This window comes from Synchiropus splendidus, chromosome 12, assembly GCF_027744825.2.
Source record: "Synchiropus splendidus isolate RoL2022-P1 chromosome 12, RoL_Sspl_1.0, whole genome shotgun sequence".
NCBI classification, from domain to species: Eukaryota; Metazoa; Chordata; class Actinopteri; order Syngnathiformes; family Callionymidae; genus Synchiropus; species Synchiropus splendidus.
The window spans coordinates 9,584,878-9,608,562 of record NC_071345.1 but is presented as its reverse complement, the minus strand read 5'-3'; the positions used below and the strand labels follow the sequence as shown (position 1 = coordinate 9,608,562).

Genomic DNA, 23,685 nt, shown 5'->3' with positions numbered 1-23,685 from the left:
ACTCATCTAGAACTCCCGCCGTTACGCAGGTGAGATCCTTCTATCCTCAATAGAGCCTGAGGACGGGCATTTAAAGTCGTAACTCAAAGCTAATCGATTTCACGTCCTCGGTAGCTCACAGACTGATTGTGCGGCGGCAAAAGTTAAACTAAAAAGGCTCTGCAGCCTCCGCAACAACCATGCCTCCATACTAACTTAAACATTTGGTGTCATCAGCACTGCTCTGTGTGACCGCTCGCTAAGTTGTAGCTAACCGTTGCTACTATCACAATGTCAGGTGACTTTTACCAGCAATAACAATGTTATTGCTCATGGGCTTGTTGTCGTCATTGGAGTACTTGTTGCTTCAGTTACACTACTGTCATTACAACCACATAAATCACCTCATGATCAGATGTGAGCTTCAATTATGTGTAGCATATTCACCGTTTCCATAATTCTATTTGATTTCCTTTCAACGTTATTCTAAAAACTTTCTTCTTCCTGCCTTCTCTCTGTGGTGCAGGTGTGTACAGGTGTTACTGAATTTAAGTGGATTAGACGCAACGTTTTAATTGATTGAGTCTCACTCTCTAAATGAACTCATGCAAAAATGCATGCTCAGGTCAGAAGCATCACTCTGGGGTCGAAACACCATGCAGGGTCACCTGCCGGTTCGGGCTCAGAGGGATGGTAGGTGAGGGCAAGAGGGAGGTGGTCTGGCTCCACCCGAGCCCCGCACTCCTCCTCCTCATCAGAGTCAAAGAGACTTGAGCGCAGGTCGGGCCGCGTGTCGATGCAGACTGATTTGTGTGTGCGCTGGTAGGTGAAGGACATGGACTCGGAGGTCCGTGACTGAGTGATGCGCACTGAGCCAGGAGGAGGAGACGCATGAGGGAGGACAGGCGCTGACAGACAGAGGACAGCTGCAGTGTACCTGGGTAGCCCTCGCTCACGTCCAGGTCGTTGCCGCTGCTGATGCTGGTGGAGTCCAGCGAGTGGATGCTGAGGGAGGTGATCTGACAGCGCAGCTGCTCGATGTCGCTGTCTTTGCTGTCCAGCGCCATCTGCAGCTCCAGGCGGACCTGGTTCTCCTCCGCGATGAGCTGAAGAACAAAAGCAGAGTTGATGTCACAAACTGGACCTCAAACCAGTCACCAGCGAGTGAATGATGTACTGACCGCTTGCATGTCCATCATCTCCTTCTGGTACTTGATGATGGTGGTGTCCAGCTTCTCCCTCTCCTTCCTCAGCTCCTCCTGCAGCCTCCGGTTGTCCTTCTCGATCCTGTGCACCTCCGTGTCAGTCCCCCTGTGGCCGCCCCTCACCGTCTTAGGCCTCCTGTTCATCACCTCCGCCAGCTTGTTGACAGCCTGGGAGAACATCAACTTTAAAAAGTAGCACTCTATATTTGGAAGCCGACAAATAACATCGGCTCTCAGATTCCTTTTCTTGTTATTTCACATGTCTGCATGCGTCAGCGTGCGCTGTCAGACAATGCTGTCAGACAATCACAAGCACTGCGGTTAAAAAAAGACTAAAAGCATTTTGCTGCTTTCCAGACGAGCGTGGGAGTCCAGACTCACCTGGATTTTGAGCGTCCGCTCGTTGTGCACCTGCTTTTCAAAGGAGATTCGGAGAGAGTTCATCTTCTCCTCCTCGTCTCTGGACTTCTGGAGCTCTGAAAAAGGACATTAACCTCCCTTAGAGTTGCTCGGTTCACAAAGGAACTTAATATTGCAGAGTAGAAAATCGTTTTTCCTCATCACATTTTCTCCTCTTTAAATATAATATTTAACAGTTACATTTCCATCTTAACACATTTTTCAATTGCTTTCTCATTCCCATTTCATACTTCTTTTCACCTATTAAGCAGCTTGGACAAGAAATGTCTGTCTTACACCCAGTATTATTTTAACTTTTCCTTATATTATATGTTTTAAATTCCATTTCAATGACTTTCCTTTTTTCCATAAAGAATTCTACTCATTTTTTGGTTCCACTATCTACAATACATCTGAAATTATGAGACTGTTTTGTGTATTTATATTTTAGTTTTACACATCTCAGTGGATGCACGGAGCAGCCACCAAAAACATACAATACTAGTAGTAGTCGACAAATAATTTCCTTACTCTCACACCATGGACTTACCAGACACTGTTTTCTCTTGGTGGCAGCACTTGTTTCACGTTGTTTTCTTGTTGCATTAATATTATTAGAATAGAGTTATACCGCCCTCCCGTCTTTCACTTTACATCATATATATTTATATATAAATATATGTATATACTGAATAACTATTCTTGATACATAGGTTCCTTCCTTTTTTCAAATACACACAGTTTTAGTGCAGATTTTCCCCTCAGAGAATGGTAAATGGTGCAAAGGCCAAACCTGATCTCCACTGGTAACTCACCTTGCTGCAGCCCCTTCAGCTGGTTGTTGAGTTCCTCTTTCTCACTGGCCAAGTTGGCTACATCGACCGTCAGAGTGCGATTGGACTCTTCAAGCTGCGAAGTGTGGACAGACTTTTACACCACACTCGTGTTTATCTTAATTTTTTTACCCTAAACAACTCCCATCCATCCCATTATCAAAGGCAGCGTTCAGGTCCAGGGGACAGCAACTGGATCAAAGAGCCCCACAGACTTCGCTCAGCCTCCTCTAGCTCTTCTGGGGTAACACTGAAGCAGGACAACTTAGAGATGTAGTCTCTCTCACGTGTCCTGGGTCTCCTCCCATATGAATATGCACAACTCAGCGGGCAGGATGTACCCAGAAAAGATGCCACCTCAACTGGCCTCTGTCATAACCAGAACTTGCAAGTGAGAGTAGAAATCTCAACAGTTACCTCATTCTTCACCACAAAACCCCCATACATGAGGCTTGACCCCGTTCTCTAAACCCAATAAACCGGCTGGTGGTCTCACCGAGCTGATGGTGGCCTCCTTATCTCCCAGCTCCAGTTTGTGCCGGACCATCATGTCTTTGATCTCCAGCTCTTTCATGATCTTCTCCTTCTCCAGATCCGAGTACTGCTGCTCGGCGATGGAGCGGGCCAACTGTACCGAGTCCGCCTTGGTCAGACTCTCCTCCAGCTGCTCTGCCAGAGAGTCCCTGCCGAGGGGAAAAAAATGATTCATCTTTTATTAACATTCCCGCTCACAGAATAAACGCTTCAGGCACGACTTCCTGCTGCGAGGAAACACATTCAGCATGGAGGACGTATTTGGATTTTTCATGGATGGACTGCAACACTCATGCTCAGTTCACTCATGGAACTAATCAGCTTATCCAGTCAGTGAAGTTCAAATTGAATAATTCCACTCCTTCTACAGCCAACAGAAATGTCGACACGCTGCCATAACATGACTCATGATATGCTGACATCTTGGATGGGTGTTACAAGTGAATGGAGTCAGATAGTGGCTACAGACCTCTCTTCCCGGTACTCCGCCAGACGCCGCTGTGCCTCTTTGTACTTCTTGTTCTTCTCCTCACGCTCTTCAGTCAACTCTCGGATGTTCGTCTTGTACAGCGTCTGAAGACAGAAGGAGGAAGAAGGAAGCCGTCACTAAAGAGACTATTGGGAAGCCCTGTTCTTCCCAGTCAACTGCAGCAGTATAATAAGTAGTGTGTATATATATATATATATATATATATATATATATATATATATATATATATGTGTATGATAAGCGGTAAAATAATAATGTTAATATACGTTTGAAGAAATAACATTAGCCATTAAGGATAAAAACAATGAGGAAAAGACCACAGTTGGACAAGTTGAATTTTTGATTTTTTTTTTTTTTTTTTATTTACATCTTAAATTTTCATTTTCTCTCTGTCCTGAAAGGCCTGCTTCAATCAAGGCAAAATTAATCTCATGTTAACCAAAACAGAACTTTTTGTCCATATAAAGGCAACATAACGGCCTCCATTTTATTAATACAAATACATGTTTAAATACACTTAGTGGAATGTGTTTCAAGTCGTCTCCACACTCATGACTAGGCGGGTATTTGTGTTAGCTTTTACTTTGCGGTGATATTTATTAGTTTAAAACTAACAGCAGACATTTGCGATGATAATCTCCTGTATTCGTAAGGGTCAAGTTGACAGTACTCTGTCCTGCACAGGTACACGTGTAGCTAAGTGAATAAATGGTGAAGAGACAGAAGTGACGCTCACCACGAAATACTGCTCTGCCTCCAGCAGGTCCTTTAATTCCCTGATCTGGTCATCAGCCTCCTTCTTCTCCCTGAAACAGGACCAGGAATGTGTCCCGCCTGAGCCAACACGCTTTACAGTCGCAGTTGATTTATTAAACCCCACACTCGCATGTGTGAGAGTGTGTGTGTGTGTGTGTGTGTGCCTGACCTGCGCAGCTCCTGGTTCTGTTTCTCCAGAACCTGCTTGGTGTCCAGCAGCAGGTTCAGCTCCTGCTTAAGTTGCTTCTCAGAGGTGGAGAGCACCGACAGCTGCTGGTTCTTCATCTTCAGGTCACTCTGGCTCAGACTCCGCTTGTGGGACTCCTGCTCCAGACGCAGGCTGAGGTTCTTCACCTGCACAAACCCTCAGTGTTACTGCCACAACCTCAGGAGAGGAGCTGAGAGGCATCAGAGCAGCGTGTGTGGGACACTCTTGTAAAAACAGACCTCTTCAGACACTTTGTCTTTTTGGCCCTGCAGCTCCTTCAGCTTGTGCTGAGCCTGCTTGTAGTCGCAGTCCAGCATGGAGTGGTCCTTCTCCAGCTGCAACAGCTTCCCCTCCACCTGCAGCTTCAGGTTCCGCTCGTCCTGCAGGACACACTCCATCTCTGGACAAAAGCAGGGAGGCTGTCGACGTACGCTCCAGCATTGACAAAACAATTCTGAGCCGCCCGGTCACTCGATAGTCGGCACCCAGCCAGGACAGTAAATGTGACGGCCAGACTGTGATGGATTCAGCTGGACACCACCCAGGACTAATTGCAAGCAGTGTTTGTTTCTGATCAATAACATCAATCTGACATTTTACAGTTTGAGTTCTCGGTTCAGCGGGTGTTTCCGAACCTTTCAAAGCCTCAGACTTGGCCTCCTCGATGGACTGGTAGGTGCTGTTTTTGTCAGCGAGCTTGGCTTTAGTGGCCTTGTGTTCCGCCTCCTCCTGCTCCAGGCTCTGCTGGAGAGACTTCAGCTTGAAGGTCAGGTCGATCTCCTGATTGTTCTTCTCCTGGAGGGGAAGAATTGAGTTTTAGCTGTGAGAGAGATTTATTTAACAGTCTCCCTGTCGGGAAGAGGAATATTTCATCATTTCATCTTTCACCTTCGGCATTATTCAAACCTAATTCTGCTCTCAGTCTGACTAGCATTCAGGTTTCATACTACGAACCAATAATTTATACTCAATGAATACAAACATTCAACTAAATATATGCTCTGCTTTTATATCTTTATTCAAGGATACTTATCTATAGTTAATTTGTCCTTGGTTGTTTGGCGGAACTCGCTTCTCAGTAGAGTGTCAGACTGTCACTCTACTGAGTGTGGTCAGCTATTAGCTTGTCGCATTAGCTCACGTCATGTCATGTAGCTAACTCAATTTCACATGGCAAATCATCATTACAAAAAATGTTTGAATCATTATTTTAACAGCACAAATTGAAAGTTTTACAATGTACACGAAGACTGAAGTAAAATATTTGAATAAAAAAATACTGTTCCATAGCACTTTCTACAGATGTTCTCAGACTGCGTTCGAAACATCCAAGAAAACTCATATCAAATGCAACACTGAAACTCAAAGCAGTTTTGGATGGTGGGGGCTCACCATAGCTCCTGAGTGCCACCAGAGAGACAACAACCTGAAGGACAATCCACGTTCAACAATAAAACAAAAACTAGAAAGCAACACGAATCAACAGAATTGTTTGTTAACATTTTTTTCACAAATGTAGCTGAAATCCCAGCACTTTTTGATATGAAATATGTTCTTCCCCGGTCTTAGACGAGACAGTACATAATGATAATACAGCACAATGTCCAACTTCCCAGTACAATTCTGACGTACATTATAGTCCTCCTTTTTAATCCGCTTAGAAAATTTCTGGGCTTCATTTATTCTACTTGAGTCATTTAACTACTCATAACCTCATTTAAATAGGAAAATGTGTAAGAGTTTGATCGCTTCTAACTTAGGTGTAGTTTGGATCCTAATGAAACCACTCGCAATGCTAAATGCTAACACAATTGCGCTGTGTACTAGAGCGAGACACGTCTAAGATCAGGGAATGGAGGTGCCGTGTTCCTTTCACTGATAAAAAAGTGGCAATTTGAAAACTCCCCCTGCACAAAAATTCAAATCTAGTGACACAGACCTCCCTCACTAGCGTTGATGAAACTCACAACCCACCTCTACCCCGACTCCTCCCGCATGATCTATCTGTGTCAACATTCTGCGAGTGAGGCTTTTAGCTGCAGACAAAAGAGTTCCACACTCATATTTTTGACAGATAAGCCTCCAGTTTTCAATGCGGAAGGAGAAGTCAGGTTTGCAGTGCTTAGGTGAGACAGTCCCATAGATCCCACAGATGTTTCTCGTGGATCAACATCTGGACTGGTTTCTGAGCTGGATAAACAAATGAGAATCTCCAGTGTATCCTGGTGAGCCTTATTATTCCAGACAAGTCAAAATATTCACAAGGATGAAGGTCACTTAGCTTCTAAGTGTTGTAATGCTAGTTAAATGAACATTTATGAATGCAAATGTTACGACTTCATGACGGCCATAATAGCAGTAAAATTGACAACTGAACCCGACTCATGTAAATTCCGGCTGCTTGAGAATAAACCTACAGTGTAATGCATTAGAATGGATCTGGGTGGGGGACCGTGGTTCGGCCCTTCAACTGTATTTAAGGGGCCCTCAGTGAAACTGAAAAAAATGTTCACGTAGAACCGTTTAAGTTTCACTTTATATAAAGTGTAAATAAGCTTAAATCATGACACATAATTTTCCCTCAAGGCTCTTTGTCGCCTCACAACAGGCAAAGCGTGTGTTGTGGCACCACAGGACATATTCATGTCGATGCAGTCTGGAGTGTGGGCTACAGAAATATGGAAGCGCAAGGAAAACAAAGTCATACTGTATCGCTCTAATAAAAGCAAAGCAACCAGGAGTCACATTTGAACAGAAATGAGTCCAACCTTGATGAGATCATTCAGCTTCTCCTGTAGCTGCTTCTTCTCCATCTGCGCCGAAGAGAGAGACGACTTCACTGCCTTCATTTCTTCTTCAAGCCCAGAGATGTGTCCTGAAGCAGAGGAAAGCAGGAGCGACAAATATAGAAAGAGTTGAGAAGAGCTGATGAGATTTGTCACTAGCTGACAGTATTAGAATACGACTTGACAGCCAGGTGAGGAACACGGAGCTAACGTAGCACCTACCCAAACAAACACACAGCGCTGAGGCTGGCTTCTCCAGCATCGTATAGATTCCATCATTCATTCACTCACTTTTTCCAAGCTTGGAAAACACACCAACAGGCAGCACCTTTGTTCGAACAGCCCGACCTCAGGCTTCGAGGCATGTCTAAATTTCCAAACAAGATCTCAGAAGAGGCACTGGCTCGGCGGCCGCTGGCTTGGAGAAGCCAGGAATCAGCCTCAGCCATGTGTGAACAGATGTTTCCACGCAGGTTTCCCAGTGTCCCATCCAAGAAACAATTCAAATCTAATGTGCACTCAGGGTTGTTGTGTAACAGCCTCTTCCTGCTGCTAAGTACGAGTCTGTTAGAAAAGACTTGCTGCGATTCTATCAGTCTTCATAAATAAGGTCTCATTTCTGCTGTAATTCTCAGCCTCACCTTGGAGTTCAGAGATGATCTCCGTGCCGAGGTGCTTGTCTCTCCTCTCGGTCTCCACGTCAGCCTGCTTGGCCCTCAGCTGCTTCTCTAGCTCCATCTTGCTGTTCTCCAGCAGGCTGCACTTCTCCTGCATCTCCTTCAAGCTGAGCTCCAGGTTCTGGACTTGTTTCTGGAGGTCAGCTTGCACCTTCTTGAACCTCGCCGCCGTCTCCTGCTCGGCCTGGAGCACGGTGGACACCTCGTCCAGCTGAACACAGTCATGACAGGAAACACACACAGAACATTTTACAGAAGAACAACCTTGTTATAATAATATATTTACAACTATAAATTCTCTTATGCAAATAACATAAAAGGTCATTATATCAGATGACTAAACTCAAACTTTGCCAAACATGTCGTCCATGCCTCACTGAGTCAGAAAATTTGGGGAATTCACTGGAAAAACTCAATTTCAAGTACTTATTTTAAGATACCAACTACATTAAAATTGCAATTCAGTGGGATTAGATTATTCAGAAAACTTGATGTGTATTTTATCTAGCTAGACAGCGAGTTAGACAGATAGATAGCAAGCTACTGAACTGAGCTCAGTTGGTCAGCAGGTGGCAGTAGTGTTCCAGATCCCGGTAGAACAACACGCTCCTCCAAAACGTGATCATATGTTTTTAGCATTTTCACTAACTGACTGACAGATAGGGAAATACAAATGAATATTAAATTAATTGAATCACACTTCAAGGAAGAAACGAAGGCTCACTTGTTTCTGAAGTTGGACGTTCTTCTCATTGGATATTTGGGAGTTATGGTTTTTCCTCTTCAGATCTTCCAGTTGATCTTTCAAGCTGTTCACTGTTGTCAATGAGAAACAAGCTCAGATCAGTGAATCTGCACTTCATTCTCCATGAAACGAAGGAGACCCTGTGACCTTCTGAGATTAGGGCCACACCTAACCTGGCTCTGACTACATGAGAAGCATTTCACGGCTATGATCAGAGTACCCAACGGCTCGCTGAGCTCCTCACCCTCCTCTTCCAGGCCCTCTTACCTCTGGTCTTGTCCTCTCAGCCACAATACAAATAGCTTTGCCACCTGCTTTAGCTCTTCCTTCACCACACATCATTGTTCCCAATGCAGGACTTCAATGGTCCACTCATCAATGACAACGGATGACCCTCACGTTCGTTTTCCAGGCTGCGCTTCCTGTCCATCTCCAACTCCACCTTGCGCTGGTGCTCAGTGCTCTGGTGCTGCAACAGTGCACGCTCCCTCTCCATCTGCCTCAGGGAGGCCTCCACCCGTTGTCTGCTGTTCATCTGGCCGGGAAGCAATTCACAAACAGTGTGAGAGGGAAGGCTAAACCTGGCGAGATGATGAGTCGCGTACCTCCTTGTCCAGCTCTTTGACCAGCTTATCTAAACGGTTGGTGGCGTTTCTGAGGAGAAACAAACACGGTTAGACGAGAAGCAAACAGAACCGCGCTTGTGTTGCGTGCAGACTGTCTTACTTGCACTTCTGCTCCAGCTCATCTTTGGCCTGCATCTCATGGTCCAGCTGTTCCTCCAAATGATCCACCTGTTTCTGAAGCTGCACAGAGGAATGTGACGGGTTCAGAAGCTGCCATTCACTGACACTGATTTCAATGGTGTCCCACCACTCTCACCCACCTCCTGCTTGCCTTTGGAGCAGCTCTCTTCCTCAGAGTTGTTTTTTCGATCTTCTGAATCCTCTTCTGAGCAACCTTTGCTTCCGTTCAGCAGCCTGGCAGAGAGAGGAGTACAAGTCTAACATAATGGTTCTCCATTCACCTCGAGACACCCCCCAACACTGGGGAAAAAAAATCCTGAGGAGAACCCTAATACTGTATTCTGGTCATTCTAAATATATTTGAGGCCGTATTTTGTTCCTAAATATCATAATAAGACAAAAGATGTCATTGACATTGTGTGTGCTGTGAAGCAAAAGACATGTCAAAGTCAAGGTCGGAGGGCCAACTCCAGCCCTCTCGCTCATTTATTTGTTTTATTTATTTATTTCATCTTCTTCCTCTTATTATTATTATAATAGGGGACAGTTCAGGTTTGCCGATATAGCAAGGTTCTCCCGAATACTTTTTCTCAGTGTGAGGGCTCTTACTGGGGATTTGGTCCCATGACCTTAACAGACCTCTTAAAGGCCTGTTTATGCTCCTTTAATGTACGAAATTGTACCCGTCCATTTCAAACAATGTTGCGACACTGAACACATGCTTCAATGCATTCCTTATGTTGGTATTGATGTTCACCAATAAATCCACAGACAGAAGGCTCCGTTGGCATCTGGATTTGTACGCAACATTGAGCATTTAACAGTCCTCTATAATAGTCTACATCGAGGGGAGGAGTCAATGAAATAAGGTTTTAGTCACTCTTCACTACATTCCAACAAAAACAATAGAAAACTCCCCTGACATCAGGAAAGCCAGAGCAGACAAGGCCCCTAAGCTCTAGGGAAAAAACCCCTATGGGTTCATCATGACCCACGTGTTTGGATCACGATGCAAGCTTCAGGCGTACAATTGTTATGGTAATCATAAACATGAACTAACAAAAACAGGTTAAACATGACGAACACATTAGTCATTTAAACACTAGTCTTCTTAAAAAAACAAAAATGTTGTGGTGAAAAAACAGCAGCACACAAGTGCTAAGTAATTCATTTAGCATCAAAGTAACTGAAACATGAATTTACTCTATTAAACTATTTTACTATTAAAAACACAGGGAGCACAGACCTCCGACAAGCCGAGTATTAACACCCATTTTACAATGTTTAAAAAAAAACAAATATTCTTGGCCTAGATTTATTTAATCAACATAATTTGACATAATAAGCATTTGAAATACCATTGATCGCAAGGAGCTCAATGAGCCAGCAGGTGGCAGTGGCACTCTGAAACTACCTCACACACAAAATGTAATCATCTTTTTTCCCATTAACATTTCCTGGCAAATTCTGCTCACCTGTTTTCCTTCACCAGATAAATCAACAGAGAATCATTGTTACACCACTCACCACTCTATTCAGGCAACAACAGTGACTGTGATTAAAATCACACCTTCCTTCTTTAGTCGACAATTACACTCAACAAGTTTAATTTTTTAAAATCAGAGCAGTAAATTTCACCTTGCACGCCATCAACTTTCTCCTTTAGCATACTTTTCTGAAATAGCCACCTTCAGAAACTCATATTTGGGCCAGTCTGAGCAGAGATTTGAGAGAGAGCAGGTTTCAGCAGGGCAGTTAAAGGGGCGTCCAGAACAAGGCAGCAGTGTGGCGGCTGAACAGGCCAACAGTGTCTGAATTAAAGGTGAGAAGCAGCACTCCTCTAGCGCTGGTTTTTAAACAGTCTGGAGGTGTGTGAATCGGATCCTGAAAGCTACTCACTGGTCATCCTTGAAGTACGTGAAGCCGATAAAAGGAAGCTGATTCCCCACAAAGGCTTTCGGAGGAGGGAAGGTCTCGATGTTGCCTTTCTCATTCTCGATGTCGTCGAAGTTACTGGTGTCGATGTCGCTGTTCAGCTCTGGGACGACCGGAGCCACGGCTGCAGGACAGAAAACACATCATGGAGAAATTTAGGAAGTGGAAATCAAAATAAAGATTTGAAAGGCATTCACTGCTCTGAGCACCATTTTCCTCTCCTGTGTAAACTCAGAGCCAGCTCGGCTGGGCTTGTAGTACGAGTGAGCTTTCGGCAGGTTGGCGTGAGCCCCTCGCGCCACTCCTCTTCCCGTACAGAGCCCACTTTGTGCCGCTCACACACACTGAGTCTTTCACACACGCAGCCCAAACACGCCCGAGGATGCACAGTCCTCCGCTCTCACCTCAGAGAGCAGTGAAAGCTGTCCAAGGTCCCATCAGACAGAAGAGAATTTATTGTCTTCTATTAAAGGTTGGTGGACTCCAGTCCGCCATCAAGCAAACTCTGCAGAACTAGCCAGCCAAACTACAGTACCAGCTTCTACTAGAGTAAATTTAAGGCGCGAAAACTTGGAAACTAAAGGATTTAGCTACTGTTAGTTTCCAAACAAGCCAACCCTGTCAAAACCCGCAACAGCATATCAGCTTGTTGTAGGCACCTTTTCCAAAAGTGCATTCCAGTTGTACTCGGAAGAGAGAAATTTCCAGTTACAGCCTCTAGGTGGCGCCACCTGACGTAGGTTTGTAGGATTGTTGTAGGATTTCAAGTCAGGGTAGTGATTTTTTTCTCGTCTTCTCAATTTTTCTTGGAGCGGGGCTACCAAGCATTTCCACCCACGACCAAGGACGCAAAAAATACATATATAAGACGCTTTGCTGTTTGCGTGTTCAACATATATCTTGTTGTAAATGGTCTCATCTCTGAAAGATCCATCCAATCCAAGATGGCTTCCCCAAACGTAAACAGAAGGTCGAAGATCTGAATCAGTGGAATACATCACTATCTTCTTTTCCAACTTCGATAACTCGACTGTAACGCCATTCTCATTTCCAACCTCCTATCAATCATCAATGATGTTATTAAATCGAATTTAAATGAGCTACATGGTGCAGCAGGGGGCAGTAGTGTTCCAAAACCCAGTCAAATGACACACACAGGAAACATAAACATAAGCTGTAGAGCACTTTCTTGATATACTGTAATAAATCCGTCAATAACATTTACGACCTGGACGATAAACCAGCAAAATTCCATTCGTTTTTGAGCTAGTTTGCACACAGACAGACTGAGGGACGTTTATGATCACTTCCCTCAGCAGAGTTAATGATCCGAAAAACCTTTGAGTCGTCGTGCCGGATACCAAAACACCAAAAGGCTACACTCCCCGCTGGGTTTTTATGCTGAGTTAGTCTTGTTGATCTGGACACAAGCACGCCTCGTTCTTTATCAGCCAGAACCAGAGGACTTTCTGATCAAAACTATTGTGCCAATCTCTCGCCCTCACACTTGGATGGACAGCAGACTTATGGGGTTAGCGTTTTAGCAACATTGCCTTGTTAGCATTCCAGCATAAACATCTACATTTCAGCTCTCAACATCACTTTTCATCTTGATTTCAAAACTTATCAACTACATCCTTTCTATCTTTGCAACAAAACTACTTCAGTATAAAAGGAGCATAAAACAATGGTCACTTGACAAAGTATTTCTTTTTAAGATGCTGATCAAAGACGAAGATGTTGCTGTGAAACATGAACCACATGTTGCTCGGAGAAGATTATTTTACTCTTTCGACGATCCGCAAACATCCAGTTAAACAGATGATGTCCCTATTTTTGATGTTGGGGTACAACACTTGTTTTCGCTTGTTGAGTCAACGTTCCACGGAGCCACTTCTTTCATGAGGTTCTGATGGAGCTCCAAACTCCACCGCACATAAAAACCAAAACCACATCAAGAAGTATTAAGACGCAGTTTTGATGAAGTTCTCCAGGACGAGCGCGGGAACCAGAACCAGACAAAGTTTGGAAAGTAGTTTGATTAAAGCTGGAAACACGGTGCGACACCAGAACCACGGCGGGTCTTGCGGCCCGGCGTCCCAGAATGCTGTGCGATAGCGGGCAGCTAATGACAGAGGAGTGGGAGCGCAGGAGCGGCAGCAGACCTCCGACTGGGAGGCCCTTCTCATTAGACCGGTCCACAGCGGCCGCACCGCTCGGCCCCACCCGCCGCTGCCTCCTGGTTCTGGCCCGCTGGGTATCAGCATGTTTGGAGTGACACGGGTCAGGCACACAGCAGTGGTTTCACATTGCAGCCCGCCAGACTGATCAAAAGTCTGTTGTCATAATCAGAGCCAGGTGAAGCGGAGAAAGAGCCGGCACCTAATTATATACAGACACTGAGGTTCTGTTCCTGTCCGAGACAGACTCCGCCCCTTTGTTATTCATTATTATCAGTGCACAGACCTGCACAGCAGGAGACTTTGAGCTTTATTCAGGCCAAAAATTCAATGGGCTCTGCTGTTTTGTGGACACAATAACACAAAAATAATTCAATATTATTATTTTTACTCAGATAATTCAATCATTCTGAAGTTGTTGAAAATAAAAATATTGTTATTGCTTTTAACTTTTGTAATTACTGCTTTGTATTATCATCATATTATTAATATTATTATTATTTAATAACTGACATATTACAAAAATAAAAATAAATTAACATAAGCGCCATAATAAATGTCATCAGCATTAATATAAACGTATTTCTTCAAACATGTCTGTACTCAATGAATACATTTCAATTTAACAAGATGAACTCATTATTAAATCAAGGATATATGTTTATTGTGTGAATCAATTTAATTTAATAATTTTCCTGAAGCCATTAGATCACCTATATCAGTATAGTAAGATTATTATATATTTATTTATTTTAGTTTTTAATTTTCTACAGTTACTTCCTCAGATTCAGAATTTGTTCCATTTATTTTTATACATTTTGGAGCTATACTGTTATATTATATGACACTATATATCATGACAGATTTGCATAGACACAGAAAAAATTATTTGAAATAGAAACAAGTTTTCAGAATCTGAGTAAATAAACACTAGGTTTTGGGCACCAAGTGGCTGTAGAGCATCTGCACAGCGTCAGACACAGCGTGCACCATGTATGGAAGTTTAAAGACTCCAATTTGGGAGTCAAGTGTGACGACTTCAGTGCAGAATGAGCTGATAACAAGTAAAACTGAGAAAGAAACACTCACTGTCTCTGATGTTGTCGAAGGTCCACTGGTCGTTCTTGAAGAATGGATGACGCTTGATCTCCTCGATTCCAGTCCGACCCAAACGAACTTCCCTGAACAGAGCCAGAGCGAGGAGCCGTCAGCCTGACCTGACCCAAACCAGACCGCAGAGCCTCCACATGACCACCGGTGGAACCTGGAGCTGGCTCTCACTGCTCACTCTGCAGACAACTGCACCAACGCTAACATCTGGCTGCCGCCTCTCTGAGAAGTCCGTACCCCCCTCATCCCTCCTCCCCGCTGCTTGGTACTAGCCTGGAAGGGGTGCGGCAGTTTGGGCTTGCCACGTGTGGGACATTCCAGACACGGCCAAGAATAAGACAAAGTTTTTAGACCCCTGAGCGTTAAAAAAAGACCTGCTATTATGGTGCGACAGGACAGAGAGTGGGGACAGAGGTTGTGCAAACACCAGTGAGAATTTTGTGCAGAGGTGAAGTTTCTGTCTGAGGCAAGTCAGCACCAAGGTAAACAGCAGGAAAAATGAAAGGGGGCTCTGTGTTGGGGCAGAGAGGATGTGTGGGTGGGGTGGGGGCACAAATGAAAACAGGAAGTAGAAAAGACACACCCGCACTGATTTAATATAATAACTCTATAAATGTTTGAGGGTTTGATTCAAACCTGTCGGTAAGGAAAGCACAGATCAGGTCCTTGGCATCTCGGGACATCTCCACATCATCGGGGAAGACCAGCGTGTTCTTGTGGTTCATGATCTTCCCATAAGTTCCCACCAAAGATTCGGCATAGAACGGCGTTTCACCTGCAGGAGGCGCCATGTGAAGTCAGCGTGATCTTGTTAAAAGTTGAGGGCGGGGCAGGAGAAGAGACACTCACCGACCAGCAGCTCGTAAATAAAGACCCCCACCGACCACCAGTCGCACTCGCGCCCGTAGTAGCCGTCACCCCCCTGAGACTGCAGCACCTCTGGAGAGATGTAGTCCGGCGTTCCCACTGCCGTGTCACAGTGCACCATGCCTGACTTCTGAAGGACACAAGGACAGAAGAAGAACTGATGGTGAAGAGCCATTTTCATGTTTTTGTAGTTTGTAAATTGATTGTAGGCTTATCTAATGTGTAAAGAAAAACACTCAGTATAATAATTTTATATTTTATAGTATTATTATTATCAAAATTTGTAGATATTAATCAAAGCATTTAGTCAGAGGAAAAAAATGATTCAGCAGAAGAAGAAAAAAAGTCATTAAAGTTATAATTTTGATGGAATAATGTGTATATGTGATACTTTATATTCTAGAATTTTAAACAACCATATTTGTAATTTATGTATTTATAACACATTCCAACTCCAATGTATTATATTATTCAATTCAAAGTCAATTCAGTCATATTTAAATTCAAAATGGCTGTGACTTTAAATAAAGAGAAAAGAGCAAAAACAGTGTGAAAAACGTTGGAATTGTTGTGGCTGGAAAAGCTGCTCAAGAATTTCCTGAACCACAAGCATCAGGAGTTCCACCGTCACTTCAGAATCTGGCCGCTTGGTGGAGCTGCGGAGACACAAACGTGACTCACCGGGTCCATCTTCATGCAGGTGCCGAAGTCGGCCAGCTTCAGGTGTCCGTGCTGGTCCAGCAGCATGTTGTCGGGCTTGACGTCTCGGTGGATGAAGCCCATGGAGTGGATGGCGTCCAGCGCCAGAACCACCTCTGCGGTGTAGAAGCGAGCCCACTTCTCAGGGATGTCATAGTTCATGGTGAGGGTCACCACGTCGCCCCCCGGCATGAACTCCATCACCAGATAGAGGTGGCGGTCATCTTGGAACGCTGAGCAAAGCTGAGAGCAAAATAAATAGTAATAACATTTTTTAATAAATGCAGCCTGAATTGATACTCAATGAATAAGACTTAAAATAAATAAACACAAGAATACACACTGAAATTACAAACAACAAAAAAAGAGGACAAATATATTTTTATGAAACTAACAATGAACACTCTATAAGACATGATAATCATTTAAAATAAAAAAAATATATGAAAACACGAGTGCATTATACACATAATTTTTAAGTGACTTGTTTGAACCATTACAATTGAATAATTGAGTGTTAAATTCAATACATAGTTTATTATTATTTTGTTTTTAATTAATATTATTATTAGTAGAAAATGTGTATTCCCAGAAAATATATGTTAAAAACTCTGATATTTATTGTTTTTGTGAACAAAAATGAAATATAGTTGCTCATTATTGGCATATTTATTCCGGTGGCGCCTTTATTTTGAAAGGCAACCAGGAAATGAAAGAGGCAGATGACGCTATCTGCAGCTGATTCCGAGTCGCACCTGTACGATCCAGGGACTGTTGGAGAAGGCCATGATGTGCCTCTCCTCCCAGAAGAAAGCCGAGTCGGAGCGCTTGATCATCTCGTACTTGCTGAGCTGCTTCATGGCGTAGACCTTCTGCGAGTCCTTGTGACGGACCTGAGGGGCATTGATAAGTGAGCGATCACATCAAGACCCTGACGAGGTCACAGTGCCCGAGATAAGGCCTCAAGTGTGACAAACAGAGGAAGAGAAAAAGACGTGCTTGTACAAGATCTCACCCCCCCACACAGCCGACTTCACTGCTCTCCCACACACTGAGCCTGTCCAGACACGTTTCTGACAATAAACACTGAGCGCAGACCAGATCCAGGCACGAAGAAGACATCTGCGACGGAGGCAGACGCTCTTCTCGCGCGGCAAAATCAGTGAATACAATTATTTGATCTCAAAATGCATAGAGCTGAAGCAAAATCAGAGAACGGTGGTGCTGTGCCCTCTAGTGGCGGAGGCTTGAATTAGTCGGAGAACTGAAAGCATATTAAGAGGAAGATGAGCAAAGGGTTGAAGTCAAACTTGGAGACGAGAGGAGGAAGTTAAAGAAGGGAAGGATGGAGAAGTTGATGACTAATTTCATGACGAATATGTGAAAGTAGAAGGAGTAGGAGGTGTTAGAATGAATGGCTAGAAATTAGAAGACGAAGGCGAGGAGGAGGAAAAAGCCAAGGAAGACAAACAAGAAGAAGATCAAGGAGGAGAGCACATGAGCAAGTAGAAGATGTAGAGAGTAGGAAGACTAGTAGACTAAGGAAGTCAACCTGGTTATACTAAAAATGAGACAGTAGTAGGAGATGAGGGACAAGGAAGAATTAAAGAAAGGTGAGACAGACTAAGATGAAGATGGAGGAGAAGAAGAAGATGAGAAAGTAGATGAAGATGTGGAGGAGGAACTGAAGAAGGGAAGGGGAAAAGCGGGACGAAAGATGACTTGGAGGAAGAAGGAATACGACGAGAAAGAAGGGGGGAAGAATGGGAGGATGAAGAAAAGCAGATGACTAAGAGCAAGAGGAAGTAGAAGGGAGTGACCAAACAAGGAAACCAAGTCAAGAGGTGAAGAAGTGAGGAGGAGAAAGAGGAATAATACTACGATGCACAAAGAACATGAGAGAGTAGTAATAAAAGATGAGAAGGAAAGAAGGGAAGTGACTTGGAGATGAGAGGAGGAAGAAGACAGAGGTGGATGTTTATAAAGGATGGAGGAAGAGGTGAGAGGAGAAGCAGACGAGGTGCAGTCCTCACCAGCTGAACTTCTCCATACGCTCCTCTGCCGATCAGCTTGACCTTGTCGAAGTCCTCCAGCTTCACCTGCAGCTCTCTCAGCTGGCTCACCGCCTTCTCATCTGTCAGGAACAAAACAAGAGCAAACGTGAGCAGCAGTGGATCTGGAGTCTCTCAGGAGGCCCGGGAGGTTCTTTTGCCTGAACACCTGAGGCCCATGAGGGTTAAAATCAAAGTCACAACTGTCAAAACAGATGAGAATATAGTCATTTACTTGAAAATTTTGGCGATGAACTGACATATAAAACATTTAAATCATCATCAAGACAGGACTGTTGATCCACAGGCGACATAAAAGCTGCCTCCTTATCTCTGACCTTTAGCGCCACCCTCCTCCCCTGATAGCAAACAGTTTCAGTGAGATGACGCCGTCTGTTTATTGTCAACAATCTTCAGATTAAAAAAAAAGTACCGTAGTGTTTCGGGTGAGTGAATGACAACAACAAACGGGACTCACATCGCTTGAGAAAAGTGTCAACGTTTTTGTTCTTCCTCAGCGCAGGGTAGTTCAGATCGTGGGCCAGAGCGTTCACCGAGTCCTGGAATTCAGACACACACGTTCATCTGCCTCATGACTCCAGACATGACTCATTGCAAATAGGAAATAATCATAATAAAAACAACAGCAATCACTGATGAAAACAAGGAGGAAGAGACAGATTCATTTCCTCGTGATTCTGCACAATGATAGTGACACTGGAACTTGTCAGCAGGAAAGGTACGATAACAAGTTGTGAGCGGAGCATCACAAAGCTGTGACAAGGAGACAATGAGTCGAACAACAACAGAAGTGAGTGACGGTGTTCCTGTCCCCCCCCCCCCGACCCCTCTGACACACACAGTCAGATCCTGGAAGCTCCATGACCTCAGCGGTGTCATCGCCGCTCAAACCAGCAGTGTTGGGTTTCCACTGGACCGTCCCCGTGATCCAGCATCAGGGAGGGGGGAGGGCAGGTGGGGAGAGCTGCCACGAATGTCGGGGTCTTTCCGTCACGCTGTTTGTTCTGGGACATGTGTGGGTGGGCAGAGGACAATTCTGCTCCTGGAAATAGCAGCAGTGAGGGGACACTCTCCCCCAACAGCAGACGGCCGGACCTCCGGAGCTATTGTGGGACCAACAGCTTGTGGGTTTAGCAGGAGGGTGGGTGGGAGTTGGGGTGAGCTTGGGAACAAACGGAGTTAAAAATAAACCACAAAAAAAAAAAAAAAAGAAAATACCTGTTGAATCAAATACAGTTTTTACAGATTTAGTAGCGAACACTAAAAACGCTAAAATTTGTATTTTAAATTTTGATTGAGAGAAGCGTTTCATCCGCTCCAATATTATTAAAAAATAACAATTATATAATATGGTATCAAAAAAAGAATAAAATAACTAAAATAATTTTAGAAAACAAACGACGATTAAAAGATTCTGTAATATAATATTATTTTTTATTAATTATTACAAGGCCATCTAATCTAATCTTTAAACTAAATCAAAGTCAGTAAACCAGGTGGTGAATCAGTATGCAATAAAATATCACAACAAACACCTAAAAATACCAATAAAAATTGTATATATTTTCATATCCTGTAAGACTTCTATTTTTTGATTAAATGCTAAAGTAGGATATTATTTAATCATAAATATGACTCATAATCTATAAACTATCTCACTATATATTTAAAAAAATCCCTTAAATAACAATAATAATGTGAGGTTCTTGTCAAACATGTCAAACATTTTGGGGATTTCTGAGAGCGGCGGAGCGACTGTGTTTGATCTCCACTGCTGGAATCTGGACAGATCTGAACACGATCTCGGCGTCTCCTTTCAATTGTCTCAGATAACACCACCCACCTTCCAGCAGGAGCCTCAGTGAATGAACAACAGAGGACGTGTGAAACTGAAACGAGTCAGCAGAAAACAAAGTACATGAAGAAGCAGCTTTCCTCCTTCATTTACTGTACATGTGTGTGTTTCCTCATTGTTGTGTGTCGCTCTGAAGAATGTGTCTGCTCTGTTGGTCGAACGCATGAAGATAATTATTCTGTGGGAATGTGTCATTACATAAACCCGCCTCTCGGTTGTCACCGGACATTTGTCTCTGACTGTAGGAACCATGAGCGACTCAGATGTCCTCCTCCGGGCCCATCACACTGCCTCCCCTCTGAATTTTGGTTTCACCTTGGTCCAATAAACATAGATAAAAGCCCTTACAGTTTCACTATACACAGGGTATGTTTCTTGGTTCTTTCTCATTCTTGCCCAAGTGCTTGAGTGTGAACACACCAAACCAAAACCACTTGGTAGAGTGCCTGTGTGTGTGGCAACTCATGTGACCCTGGCTGCGAAGCGGTGCCTTGTTGTCACCGCACACTTGCACAGGAAGTAGGTCCTGAACCGGTGAAGCTCTGGCTGATCTTCAAAGCGCCGTACATGAGAGTTAAACAGGATTGTCAACAACTGCGCAGCAAAGCCAGCGGCAAGCGGGCCCTAACGTTTCAAAACTTTTAGTGTCATCTTACAATTAGCATTCACCTTCATTTCAGTTTTAGACGATAAAACGCACCATTGCCGTCATACCTCAGACTCAGGTGGAGTTTACTGTATAGTTGTGTACACTACAGAGTGTACACAACTATATGGTTGTTTACACTATATGGTGGAAACAACTATACAGTTGTTTACAAGTTACAAGTTAGAAACAACTTTCTACATAGTGTAATAGAAAGTTTTTTTATAAGCAATAAACTATAATTGTGCAATAAAGATTAATTTAGCATCAACTGAAATTGTTAACTTTGTAAACTAAGCAAAAAAAAACGTTCAATTTCACGTTTGACCTACATTTCTGACATTTCTTGATTGTTACGATGAATTTAATGAGAATGACAGGTGGAGCAACAGGAACCATTGCCGTGAAGTCGAGGACGGTTACCTCAATACCCGGATGTGACCTCAACTTCCTGTGGAGTCGCCTGCTGTTTGCTGTGTTGACTAGAAGTGGTTTGGCCAAAAAAGGCTCCTATAAAGAACTAAAATCATAGTTTTATTCAAAGCTTCACAGTCGGGTTCCTTTTCTCTGCTGTGTTTTGGGAATTAATGGCATTGATCCGGTCCAGACACGTCGGCAGGAGCACCTGAGTTCCTCCGGCTCTTGCCAAACACTGACATTGTACTTTGACTGCTGAGTGGTGTGAAACTAGCCAAGGGATCGACCCACAAACAACACTCACAGTCAGCACTGAAAGGTCCAGAGGTTTTCACTGCACATTCTTAAGCCAGGTCGGACAAAGGACGCGACGGTCCCACTAGACAAGTCCCAACGGACACGGATGGGTGCAGTGGTCACTCAGGGCGACCTCCCAAACTGTGACCAACGCTGGACATTTTTGTTAAACCACAGCGCACACCTGGTTCCAGGGTTTTACCCCTGCAAATCTGTCCTGATGCGGAGTCTATTTCCTGTTTGTCTGGCAACCAAACACGGTCAATTTCATCATGTTGATATCAGCATGTTTTCCAAGCAGCGCCTCAAAAGTAAAGTTCCAGTGATGCAACTCTGTTGTGCGCTCATAAATCAAAGTTTGATGGGTTCCAAGCCGAGCTAACGCCCAAAGAAGCGCCATGGTTTGTGTTTTAATCTCCCAATATTTTGGTGAGATTAGGATCAGGACTGTTTACGAGCCACTGCACAACACTTATGTGTCACTTACACGGCACACCACTTCAGTCTATGAGCGCTGAACTGTCACCTGAAGTGCCAAAACAAACACTATCATAAGAAATAACCGACATGTTCCAGATGATTTAAGGCCCAGTTATGCTCAACGTTACATACGGATACGGACCGAGCCTTCTGCCCGTTGTTCGTTTCGGCAAGCCTCACCAATACCAGCCAAATGGAGCAGTACCACGGGAAAACATGGGAGGGGGGCAGTGTTTGTTGTTATGAAGACAATAACGGCAGAAATTCTCCATCCTCCAGTCGCGATGTATATACTTGTGCTGTCATAAACATTTGACTCTGGGCTGCCCCCGGTGGATATGCTGCTGAACAGCAATACCAATGCAAAGAATGCGTGGAAGTATGTGATCAGTGACGGTAACATCCAGGGTCCACACCCGTTTATTGTGGGCTACACACACTGGTCATGGTAGAGGGGGTGGGGTGAGGATGAGTGTGTCAATCACAGGACTTGAATCAGGACTGTCACTTTTCCCACTTATCTCTCATTCAAATCCATACATTCAGAGCGGTATCAGGAGCCTTTCCCTGCCTAGTCAGCAAAAAGCTGAGCCCAGACATTCAGGACTCACTTGAACGTATCAGACAGATAAAGAGCTCACTAGGTCACCACTCTGGCTCAGGAATGTGTCGTTTCGATTTGAATTTTATTTTCCATACTTATTAATGACCATCGTATTTCTAATTAAAACGACTACTTTCTTCTTCGAGATGGCATCATGAGTGTTGGAATAGATAGAGCCGGTTTGGAGGGCGAACTCACCAGCAGCGTCTCCAAGTTTAAGGCGGACTGCGGGTTCCTCAGCAGGGAGTCCAGCTTGGCCAGGCGGCTCTCCAGCCTGCTCTCGGCGCCCAACATGGTCCCGGAGGAACAGATCCACCCCGCGAGCCAGGCAAAAGTCAGGAGCTACGAAGTTGACGCGGCCTGGACCGACTGCGGTGCGCCTCAGCTCCGCATGACAGAAGTATGTCACTGGTTAATAATTGATAGTTCCGCGTCACGACTCTTTATCTGGAATCTGAGGCTCTGGAATTCCACCGTGGGCGCAGACGGCGGAGGCGAAGGGACTTTCTCCACTCTCAGGTGTGTCCTGCTGCTCCCAGGTGCGGCGGACAGACGGCGGCGTGTGCAACCTGCGAGTCAGAACTCTGGCAGTCGCGCTGTCGCGAGCATAGCTACTTCCGGATGGTCCCGTCAAAATAAAGGTTAAGACGAATGGCGAGTAAAAATGACGGAACTAGGAGGTCACTTTTGTTTAAACATTAATACATAATAAAAGTAGCAGCAGTTGTCGAAGAAGAAGTTGTTATAGTAAGGTGTGTATATATATATATATATATATATATATAACTTCACATTGGTAATAATATGAAGTACTTATATTACCCTCATGCTACTACAAGGGCCACTTTGCCTTTATTCATCCGGTCATCACAAATACATTTTGAATTCTAAATATAACTGTTTTCTTTGTCTGTCCTCTCTATCACTTCCTGAATTAGATTCATTTAATTAGTACGTTTAGTATTTGTTGTCCCTTATCTTGTTATAAAGTCCCTTTTTACTTACGCAAACTTTCCCCTGTTTATTATTTATAGGGAGAATGTTTACTAAAATAAAATGGCATATAATAAAAACATTTTAGGCATGGAGAATCTCATGACACTTTTTTTCAAATTGTATAATGTTTAAGTTTCATAAATTGAGTTTGATTTGACATTATTTTTCG

The 23,685-nt window shown here is 43.9% G+C and overlaps 1 protein-coding gene across 4 annotated transcripts in view; it reads right to left on the bottom strand.

Annotated features, from left to right (window-relative positions):
- Positions 1-23,076, bottom strand: part of LOC128768014 (rho-associated protein kinase 2-like) — a 33,671-nt gene extending 10,595 nt beyond the window's left edge. For 3 of the 4 annotated variants that reach the window (XM_053880516.1, XM_053880518.1, XM_053880517.1), the window contains exons 1-26: positions 22,719-23,076; positions 18,679-18,760; positions 18,183-18,283; positions 16,905-17,042; positions 16,132-16,392; positions 15,433-15,580; positions 15,220-15,358; positions 14,563-14,654; positions 11,258-11,417; positions 9,499-9,592; positions 9,339-9,418; positions 9,218-9,266; positions 9,012-9,147; positions 8,592-8,683; positions 7,832-8,078; positions 7,173-7,279; positions 5,040-5,199; positions 4,644-4,804; positions 4,366-4,550; positions 4,177-4,246; positions 3,420-3,523; positions 2,913-3,099; positions 2,399-2,492; positions 1,566-1,660; positions 1,161-1,352; positions 917-1,085 (exon numbers count right to left, since the gene is read on the bottom strand). In XM_053880516.1, coding sequence (XP_053736491.1) covers positions 917-1,085; positions 1,161-1,352; positions 1,566-1,660; positions 2,399-2,492; positions 2,913-3,099; positions 3,420-3,523; positions 4,177-4,246; positions 4,366-4,550; positions 4,644-4,804; positions 5,040-5,199; positions 7,173-7,279; positions 7,832-8,078; positions 8,592-8,683; positions 9,012-9,147; positions 9,218-9,266; positions 9,339-9,418; positions 9,499-9,592; positions 11,258-11,417; positions 14,563-14,654; positions 15,220-15,358; positions 15,433-15,580; positions 16,132-16,392; positions 16,905-17,042; positions 18,183-18,283; positions 18,679-18,760; positions 22,719-22,814 — 3,439 coding nt within the window. In that variant the 5' untranslated portion in view covers positions 22,815-23,076. The remainder of the gene's footprint in view (positions 1-916; positions 1,086-1,160; positions 1,353-1,565; positions 1,661-2,398; positions 2,493-2,912; positions 3,100-3,419; positions 3,524-4,176; positions 4,247-4,365; positions 4,551-4,643; positions 4,805-5,039; positions 5,200-7,172; positions 7,280-7,831; positions 8,079-8,591; positions 8,684-9,011; positions 9,148-9,217; positions 9,267-9,338; positions 9,419-9,498; positions 9,593-11,257; positions 11,418-14,562; positions 14,655-15,219; positions 15,359-15,432; positions 15,581-16,131; positions 16,393-16,904; positions 17,043-18,182; positions 18,284-18,678; positions 18,761-22,718) is intronic. The other variant, XM_053880520.1, reaches the window with a different exon arrangement.
- Positions 23,077-23,685: the final 609 nt, after the last annotated feature.